At 61.9% G+C, this 9,361-nt stretch overlaps 2 protein-coding genes across 2 annotated transcripts in view; one reads left to right on the top strand and one right to left on the bottom strand.

Annotated features, from left to right (window-relative positions):
• Positions 1-1,571, top strand: part of LOC117801866 (NADH dehydrogenase [ubiquinone] 1 beta subcomplex subunit 7-like) — a 6,026-nt gene extending 4,455 nt beyond the window's left edge. Inside the window, exon 3 of the mRNA XM_034657924.1 lies at positions 1,376-1,571. Coding sequence (XP_034513815.1) covers positions 1,376-1,508 — 133 coding nt within the window. The 3' untranslated portion in view covers positions 1,509-1,571. The remainder of the gene's footprint in view (positions 1-1,375) is intronic.
• Positions 1,572-1,640: 69 nt separating this feature from the next.
• LOC117801863 (very-long-chain enoyl-CoA reductase-like) lies at positions 1,641-4,936 on the bottom strand. The gene is made up of 12 exons (XM_034657914.1): positions 4,724-4,936; positions 3,961-4,012; positions 3,578-3,622; positions 3,382-3,485; positions 3,189-3,304; positions 2,996-3,101; positions 2,830-2,902; positions 2,694-2,737; positions 2,563-2,620; positions 2,384-2,472; positions 1,980-2,025; positions 1,641-1,895 (listed from the first exon to the last, which is right to left on the bottom strand). The coding sequence occupies exons 1-12, from the start codon at positions 4,919-4,921 to the stop codon at positions 1,768-1,770; spliced, it is 1,059 nt and encodes a 352-aa protein (XP_034513805.1). The 5' UTR covers positions 4,922-4,936; the 3' UTR covers positions 1,641-1,767.
• Between the last annotated feature and the right edge of the window lie 4,425 nt (positions 4,937-9,361).

Raw genomic sequence — 9,361 nt, 5'->3', positions numbered from 1 at the left:
CAGGGGGATGCCCTGGGAGAAAGTGGTTTCTGAGCGTGGGCTCTGTAGGGTGGGGCTGTCTGGAGAGTGAGCCTGGGGGAGGAAGACCCAGGGAAGGGGAGGCAAGGATCCAGTACAGATGTGATGAAGTTGTGGGATATCGGTCAGGTTCAGTGGGGTGGAGTCCGGAGCGGACGACCAAGAAAGAATTCTTGAGACGTCCTTGGTGCAAAATGGTGGTTTATTAAAGCACGGGCACAGGACCCGTGGGCAGAAGGAGCTGCACCAGGGTCATGAGGAATGGCCCGTTATATACCCTCAAGTTGGGAGGGGGTTAGGGATACTCTCTAAGGAGTTCTGGAAGCAAGGTTTCCAGGACCTTGAGGGGGCTAGCTGTTGTTGGGAAAAGGTCATTTGTTACCATCTAATAAAACCTGAGTCATGAGCCCCTTCAGATGTCTATTGGTGGGCCACATGCTTGGGGGATGATTGCCAACACGTATCTTGAGGGGGGGCGGTTAGAGATAAAGAAAGTTTCCGAAGAATTTTTATATGTTAAAGTAGACTTAGAGGATCCTGGTGGGGGGAGGGGGTCAGGCTAGGACTGACCTTTGCCCTGAGCAAAGTATTAACATGGAGGTGGTTGAGTCCCTAGAGGAAGGTCACTCTGCCTGTTTCCAGAACTTGTCAGTAGGCTTGAGGTAGAAAAGGACACTGCCAGAGGGTGGCCGTCATCCAGGCGCCACGTCCCAGTGGGGGCGCCCCGGAAGCGTGGCTCCCAGTTGCCCGTCGCCCACTGGGGCTCCTGGGAAGCAGGTGTGAGGGTGGGGGACGGGCTCTGACAGTTAGAGCCCAGCAAGCCCGCCCTCCCCGCAGAGATGGTGGCCACACAGCAGCAGATGAGCGACGCACAGCTGGTGCTGCAGCAGCGGGACTACTGCGCTCACTACCTCATCCGGCTGCTCAAGTGCAAGCGCGACAGCTTCCCCAACTTCCTGGCCTGCAAGCACGAGCAGCACGACTGGGACTACTGCGAGCACCTCGAGTGAGCCCCGCCCCGCCCCGGCCTGCCCCGGAGAGGAAAGACAGTCGCTGGCCCCGGGTTTCCAGCCAGGCCCCAACTCCGTAGAAAGCGGAATCTCCAGGGGCCTGCGGGGTGGGCCGGGGGCTCTGAGGCCCCCTGGAGGAACAGGAGGCCCAGCTTCTGCCCCGGGCCCGCGGGTGTCAGCCAGCTAGCCCCGGCTCAGGCACACCCCACGCTTGAGCCAGGCACACGGGTCTTTCCCAGACACTTCCCCGAAAGCTGTGGGGCGCCCCCTCCTGTCCCGCCGGCTTCCCGGGGCTCGGGAGGGCCTGGCCAGGGAGCCTGATGCCTGTTCATGTGCTCTGCCTGCAGCTACGTGATGCGCATGAAGGAGTTTGAGCGGGAACGGCGGCTGCTCCAGCGGAAGAAGCGGAGGGAGCAGAGGGAGGCGGAGGTGGCCAGAGGCCAGGGGCCCGGCGAGGTGGCCCCCGAGGTAGCCCTGTAGTGGATCCGCCCCCACCCTGTGGACCAGTCGATAAATAAAAGCCTCCAGGCCCCTCAGCCGGAACCGCGCCTCTTTCTGTGGTGTGCTGGTCCCCAAGACACCCCCCCACCCCAAAGAAAGCCTGAGTCCAAGTTTGGCAGGGACAGGCAGGTTTTATTCCAAGTGCTGGAGAGTGGTAGTCCCCGCTCCTCCCCCAGAAGGACGCTGGGGCAGCGGGATGAGCGCCTGGCTGGGCAGAGCCTGGGAGGCGGACAGCGGCTCAGAGCAGGAAGGGGATGATGGGCATGCGCAGGGGCGGGTAGTCTCGGAACTCCTTCAGGTAGCTTCGGTGCTTGCCCTTGGCCCAGATGGTCATCTGAGTGAAGCCCACCAAGGAGAAGAGGGCCACTGTGGGGCAGAGCAGGGGCATCAGGGAGGGGCTGCACAGCCCAAGTGGGCTGAGCCCCGCAGAGGGAGGGACAGCGGGCTCACCTGGGAGACACTGTGTCATGATGGCAAAGCCAATCCAGGACCCCACCTGTGGGGAGAGTGGTCAGGGGTGAGGGTGGGCAATGTCTGCTGTTCTGCAGAGGCCTCACCACCCCACGGGGCCAAGTCTCCCCCCCAGCACTTTCAGAGCACTGGAACCAAACTCCAATGCCAGAGAGGCCTTGAGGGAACAGGGGGGCGTGATGAAGCTGCCCCCCCAACCCCCTGGAGCTGGAAGCCAGTCCTTACACACCTCCCACCTCCCAGAAAGGCCAGCTTTCCCATCTCCACATGCTCCAAACTGCTAAAGCAGCTGCTGAGCCAGGCACCTCTATTAGGGGCTGACCCGTCCATGTGGGACCCCAGCCCCTGGAGGGAGAGGAGAGGAGAGCAGGGCAAACCCTCACCTCATACGTATAGTTGGGGCAGGACACCAGCAGGAAGAGCCAGGTGAAGGGGTTCTTGGTGGGGTACGGGATCTTCCTGGTCTTGGACCCTGGCAGGCAGGACAGGAGAGGCAAGTGAGAGCCCCCCTTGCCCAGCCTGCCCACCACCATCCCACCCTTGCCTGGGGCAGGCCACTCACCAGCAGGCCGCAGGTCCCGCAGGGCCATGTGGATGGAGAAGTTGCCAAGCTGGCAGATCTGTCAGAGCAGCAGGGTCAACCCAGGGCCCCCTAGAGTCCCCGCCCCATTCCCCTCCTCCCAGCCTGCTTACCACGAAGATGGCGAGTGCCAGTTTAACCTGCTGAGCTCCGTAGGCTGCAGAAGAAGAGAGGGGAGGCCTCTGAGGGGAGAGCCCAGTGGGGTGGGAGGCTCACAGGGTGGGGCAGGGCACATCCAAGGCCACTTACTGGGGGGCGTGTAGAGAGGGTGGTTGATGTAATAGGCCATCCAGGCGGCGAAGCCCCAGTAGTAGGTACAGTTCTGAAAGCAAGCAGGGCTGGGATGAGGCCGGGACCGGGTGGATGGGGCTGGGAGAAGGCCAGGGTCTTGGAAGACACACCCCAGAGCGCTCACCTTGAAGATGTTGCGCAAGGGCATGGTGCCGTGGGAGAAGCGGTGCACGAAGAGCGTCTCCAGCAGACGCTTGACGTAGTGGAATGAGTGGCAGATGCAGGCGAGGCTGAGGAGGGGAGCCGGCTCAGCTGGGGCGGGTCCAGCAGGCCTTCCCCCCTCCCCCCACCGCCCCCTTCCACCTGGCCCCACTCACTGCACCACTGTGTGCCGGCTGGACGTGAAGTCGTATTTGTGGCCGTAGATGAAGGGCACCCGGAAATAAAAGAGCAGGTAGATGAAGAGGGGCCCTGCGTACTCGGTCAGGAAGACCTGGGGGTACAGGGAGCAGGTGAGTCACCCCAGTGTGGCTGATGGGAAAGGCGGCCACGGACAGGGCTGGGACTCACCGTCACCCAGCTGATCTGGGCCCCCAGGTCCCGGAAATAGAGTGTGGCCGTGGTGCCCACGGGCAGCTTCTGCAGAACATCCTCATCCTTCAGGGACTTGCCCTCTGCAGAGACAGGCCGGGGCTCAGGGCTGCCCAGACCTTTGCCCACCGCCACCCGGGAGCCTAGGGGCGGCGGAGCAGACAGCTGTACTCACTGGGGTCCAGGCGGAGAGACTGGCGGGCAGGGTACCACTGCGGATCTGTGGGGAGAGCAGGGCGTCACAGCACGCGGCCTGGCAGAGCCCAGAGACCCTGCATCTCCAGCCCCGGGGCGAGGCCTCTGAGGCCCGTGCCTCCAGGACACCGCCGGGAACAGCCCAGGCAAAGGCGGGATGTTGTCCTTCCGAAAGCCCCGCAAGGGCGTTCCTGCCAATGGCCACGCAGGGACACCTGCCCCAGGCAAGCCAAGAGAAGCCTGGGCCACACTGGCGGCATCTCTGCAGGAGCTGGGGAGAGAGGAGCGCAGGACCAGGTGCCCCCCCCAGAGCCCCTGCCCAGAAGGGTCACAGAGGGCATTGCAAATGGGCCCCGGACTTACGGGTCTTGGTGAAAAGGTTCTTGATCTCGGCAATGGTGGCATGGGGCTCCACCTGGGGGAAGCACAGGCCGCAAAGAAGTCAGGGTGGGGTGGGGCATGATCGAGGACCCCTCCTGGTAAGGGGGGATGGACGGGGGCCTGGGCAGCTGCTGTGGGAGGGGGAAGGCTGGAGTTCAGGCTCTCCCCCTACATGGCCGAAAGGAGCAGCAAGGGCCCTGCCAGAGTGGGGACAGCTGTAGGCCTGAGGGCCGGGTTTTACCAAAGGCAGCCAGGACACCCCTGGCCTGGCTGGGAGACGGCCTGAGCATAGGAAGCGGGGCCTGCTGCTCTGCCTCTCCGCCTCACCCCACCCACAGCTCCCCTCAGACTGAAGGCCTCTCGGGGCCAGAACTCCCTGGGACAGGAGCCCCGTCCTCCATGCCCGGCCTTGGCAGAGGGCAGGTCTCAGAACTCCCACCTTCTTCCCAGGCCCCAAAGTCCTGCAGGGTCCACAGAGGCTGCTTCACCTCCTCCCACCAGGGGGCCAGCTCCCGGCCACACCCAAGGGCCATCGCTGCCCACTCCACCCCAAGCTGGCAGCGAAAGGCCTGGGGACCGTATCCCTCGTTCGCCTGAGGGGTAGGTCGGGAGTCAGGACACAGGTTGGAGGGACACAAAGGGTCCAGCTGGACAGCTCCCATCTCCTCAGAACAAGAAGCCCCAGGAAGGACTAGGGACCCAGGCCCAGTGCCCTTGGCCTAGTACAGCTGGCACCAGGTCCTACCTTGTCCAGGAAGCAGAGCTTCTCCCGCGTCTTCGCGTCCAAAATCTCCACCTCGAAGAAGAGAACGGCCTTTTTAGGTTTTTTGGTCGCTTTGGCGGGTGCAATCCGGGGGAGGCCGTTGAGGCCGAGGCCGAGGCTGGGGCCGGGGCCGAGCCCCTGGCTGGCCTCCCGGGCCACCATGCTCATGTTCAGGTCCATGCTGCCCTGTTCTGCCCGGTTGCAGCCAGCGGCCCCAGCTGCCAGCCGTCAGCCCCCACCGCGGACCTCCCCATGAGAAGCAGCTCTGGGCCGCGCCGGCGCGATCAAATTCTGCCGCGGTGCTGGAAAGGAGCCCGCGCCTGCCCTGGCACTCCTGCCTTCTGTGCAGATGTAACCCGAGTGCCCCGCGGCCATGGCCCAGCTAAATATAAAACTGCCCCAGACCGAGCCCCCCAGGAGCCGTGCCACACACCTCCTGGGGGCAGCCCCCAGGGGTAAGGTCCCCCTGAATGTGAGGCTTTCGAGTGGACACAGCCCCCAAACAGCCCAGGGGGCAGGGAGGCCGCCTGAGGCAGGCATGGAGGCGCCTCCCACCCCGGCCCAGTGCAGGGCGGGGTCAGCCATGGGAGGAGGGTGAGCGGCCCGCAGGCAGCCCAAGCCCCAGCACCCAGCTCCGGCCCGCAGAGTTCACTGGGCCTGGAAATCCCAGCTATTTTGAGAATCCGAGAGATAGATCATCCATTTCCCCTTCTGAGCTGTAAGAGACGTTGCGGATTATTTTCCTTGTGCATTTATGTTCCCAGGAAGGTGACAGATTCCGGAGTTACTGGTGCAGGGAGCCTCTAAGTGTGGAAAGGGTCAGGAAACCAGGAAGTTTTTCAGCTAGCATCCCCAGCCTGGACTGATGAGCCCTCGGCCCCTGCCTCCCTGACCTCCCTCTCCACTCATTTCTCACTAGGTCCACCCACGCCTTGTTCAGGGCCACCTTTGGGGCAGTCCCACTGTGTCACCCAACATAGCACCCTTGCCTAGGCCCTGACCCCCACAAAGCCCAGAGCACACAGCCTGGCTACCCCCCACCCCATTGCTCTGCTTGAGCCCCCAAACAGTGGCCAGACAGTAGCAGAACAGTGGGGCAGAGCTGGGGTGTGGGGGGGAGAGAGCCCTCAGGGGGATGTGGCCCACCCATCCCAAGCAGGTCAGAGAAGGCACCAGGAGGAACAGTGAACACGTGAACTGCTGGAACTGGAGGGAGCCCAGCAGTGGCCAGCTGATCCCAAAAGGCCCAAGTGCTCCCATGGGGGGCTTGGCACAGATGCTATTAGACATGGAGCCATGGCAGGCAGGGCTGGGTCTGACCTCAAGTCAGCCACTGGCCAGCAGGTGCTGAGAATCCTTCCCACCCCTGGTAGAGCCTCAGTCAAAGGCAGCATAGGGAAAGAGGAGCAGGACCAGAAACCCAGGGCAGGGTGCCAGCCAGGGCTCTCTGAGGGCAGAGCCACCCACCCACAGCCCAGGCAGAGGGGTCCACTGCAGCCAGCACCCCCCAGAGAGAAAGGGCCCCCCCATACATCCCCCAACGACAGGGGGCCAGTGGGCAGCAGACGGGACTGAATCTGGCCCTGCCATGTAGTCACTGGGTGACCAACCCCTCACTTCTCTCTGAGACTCAGCCGGGGGGGCGGGGGGGCAGGTAGGAAGGCGTGCACCTCCTGGGACTCTAAGGGTCATGAGACAGTGTGCGTGAAACTCCAGCACAGTGCCTGACAGTGCCCCAAAACCCAGGGCCATGAGGCCGGGCGTGAGGGGACCCGATGGGAAGGGCACAGGCCTGAGTGCAGGTCCTGGCACCCTGGTGGCCGGAGGCATGTGGGCCTGTTTAACCATGTACCCTGTGCCCGCCCCACACCATGGACAGGAGAGGGCCTAGCACCCGGGCCTGGCCTGCACCACCTGCCGATGCTGCACCAGACCGGCTGCCGACTGCAGGCTCTGCCCAGCTGTGCGGCCGTGGAGGGCACGTTCCTGAGCCCCTCTGAGCCACACGGGTAACAAAGCCAAACAGAAGGGCCAGAAAAAGGAAACCAGTCCTACCGCCCAGAGTGCCAGACCCCACCGAGGAGACTTGTGGGACCGGGAAGGGGCACATGCAGAATGTGCCAGAAAGGGCTAGAATAGCAAGGCTGTGGGCAGGCATAGGGCCTGCGCCGTGGCTGCAAGTGTATTAATAGTTCCTGGGTCCCAGGGGGGCAGTGCCCACATGCCTTTGGAGCCCGTGTGGGGCAGGAAGGCAGCACCGTGCCTCCTGGGAGAGGAGGCCTCCGAGTTCCTGCTGAACCACTCAATAGCTTAAAATACAACCAGCCCCTCTCCCTGCTGGCCAGCTGCTGGGGGAGGGCTGAAATCCTACCCCTCTCCCCCAACCTGGGCACCAGACCAGGGTCCCAGGGAGAGTCGGGGGCCCCCGACTGGCTGCCGGGAGAGGAAGCTGGGTGGCGGAAGGGGTGGCCAGGAGAGGGGCACACTCCCAGCAGCCGCAGCCACAGACGCACCCAGGCCGGTCCCAGGCTGAAGAAGAGGAGCCTGTGCCCTCAGAGGTAAGCCTGGCCCTTGGGGTGGCATGCAGGGGCCCAACCCACCGGGGTGGGGGCTGCCTCAGCTCAGGGCCACTTTCCTGCTGCCAAATCCCAGGACCCAGCAGCCTTCACCCTGAAAGAGGTTCTGAAAGGCCCTGAGGGGTGAGGGGAAGTGGGACACAGGACCTCTCTGTACGATTTCTGCAATTCCCATACGTCTATAATTATTTCAAAATAAAAAATGAAATAAAAGTTATACTAGATGGCAGCAAAAAAAAAAAAAAGTTATGCTAAGTAAAAGAAGGCAGACAGAGAGTCATATATTTATGTAAAATGTCCAGAATCGGCAGATGCAAGGAGACAGAAAGACTGCGTTGCCAGGGGCTGGGAACGGGGGGCAGGGGGGGGAATGTTGCCTAATGGGGAACCTGGTATCTTTTAGGGATGATGGAAATATTCTGGAACTAAATCGAGGTAGTGGCTGCANCTCTAGCCAAGCCCCTCCTCCAGAAGAACCCTTTTGTGCCACCTGTCACATCCCCTTGCCTATTGGGAGCCCCAGCCCTTCTTCTCGTGCAACATTGGTTTTCCCATCAACATGCAAACACAGTTATTTCTACCGTTTCAAAATCCCCTCCAGCTGTCTCCCCACAACTTCACAGAAGGGGCTCCTGTCCAGCTTCCCGCCCACCCCCACTCTGTCTGCATACCTGGACCCTGTTGTCAGTTCTCAGGTCTAACTAACCCGCTGCAGTTGGTATCCAAGTTGATCGCTACGACTTCCTGGAAACGCCTCATCACCTGGCACCCCGGCCCCCGCACACCCACCCACCTCACTGATGCGCCCTCATGATTCCTCCCCTCCTCCCTGTCTCGTAAATGTTGACGTGCCTCACTGCTTGGGCCTTCTGTCTCCACTCACTGCCACCCGTCCCTGGGGGTCTCTGCTGACCCCCTGGTTTCAGGTGCCTTGTGATGCTCCCAAGTTTTTTATCTCCAGCTGGGCGTGGACCCTCAGCTCCAGGCTCGTGGGCATCTCCCACTCAGCAGGTCCAAAACAGAGTTCCTGACCTCCCCGCCAAGTTTGCCTCTGCATCTAGCTCCAGCCAAATGCTTGGGCCAAGATCCCTGGGGCATCCTGAACCTCTCCTCACCTCAAGGCCTTTGCACCTGCTGTCCCACCACTGGAAATGCTCTTCCCGCAGGTGTGACTCACTTCCTTACCTTCAGATGCCTTTCTGAGGGATGCCTGCATCTAAAGTTGTGACCCACGCCCCAACACAGCCTCTCTCCCCCTTGCTTTATTTTTCTAATACTGAGCATTGCCAGACATTCTGTGATAACCTAGTTCCACCTGTTTGTTGTGTCTGCCTTCGAGGGCGGGCACCCTTGTCTGGCATGTTCCCTGCTGTATCTCCCAACACTTAGCACCCAGTAGGTGCTGTGTAAATCCTGGCTGATGCCAGAGCCCCTGGTGCTGGTGGCGCCACGGAAGCCAACACGAGGCTGCAGGTGGATATGCTGGCCTGGGGCTCAGTTGAGGTGGGGGGGCACCAAGTTGGGGCTTACCCAGTGTGGAGTGGCGATCGAACCCACGGATAAGAATGAGCAGAGGGCTCCTAGCAAGAACCACTGGAAGCCACCATCTAAAGTTTGGGCGGCCAGAAAGTGGTCCCCAGGGAGCTGTGGGGAAGAGAACATTTGAGAAAGAAGCAGGCAAGAAGTTAAGGAAGCATGGAGTCCTGGCATCTCGGGAGGCCCTGGTGAGAGCCATGGGTGGGCAGTGCTGGGGTGGAGTGTGGGGGCTGGAAGAACGCAGGGGGGCAGGGGATGAGGACCTGGACTGGGAAGCAGAGCACCAGGGGAAGATGCAAGATCGCCGTGGACACCTTTTGGTGCTGATGGGAAGGAACTGGGACCAAGATGTCGAGGGGAGTAGGGGCGGCGGATGCAGGACGGCTGGGTCCTGGGCGCACATCCTGGGCTGAGCAGAGCGGGTGGGCGCAGGCAGGGTTAGGTGTCCAGTTCCTAACAGCCCCAGTCAGCCTCGAAAGGCTGATTCACCGGATCAGATGTGCCAGGC

Source organism: Ailuropoda melanoleuca, chromosome 4 (genome assembly GCF_002007445.2).
Source record: "Ailuropoda melanoleuca isolate Jingjing chromosome 4, ASM200744v2, whole genome shotgun sequence".
Classification (NCBI taxonomy): domain Eukaryota; kingdom Metazoa; phylum Chordata; class Mammalia; order Carnivora; family Ursidae; genus Ailuropoda; species Ailuropoda melanoleuca.
This window is presented reverse-complemented; position numbering and strand designations above follow the sequence as displayed.

Coding starts and splice junctions, on each gene's coding strand:
- LOC117801863 (XM_034657914.1), bottom strand. CDS start 4,921: ATGGACCTGAACATGAGCATGGTGGCCCGGGAGGCCAGCCAGGGGCTC. Junction 4,013..4,723: donor AGCTCTGCTTCCTGGACAAG/GTAGGACCTGGT, acceptor TGCTTCCCCCAG/GTGGAGCCCCATGCCACCAT. Junction 2,026..2,383: donor GCCCCAACTATACGTATGAG/GTGAGGGTTTGC, acceptor CTCTCCCCACAG/GTGGGGTCCTGGATTGGCTT.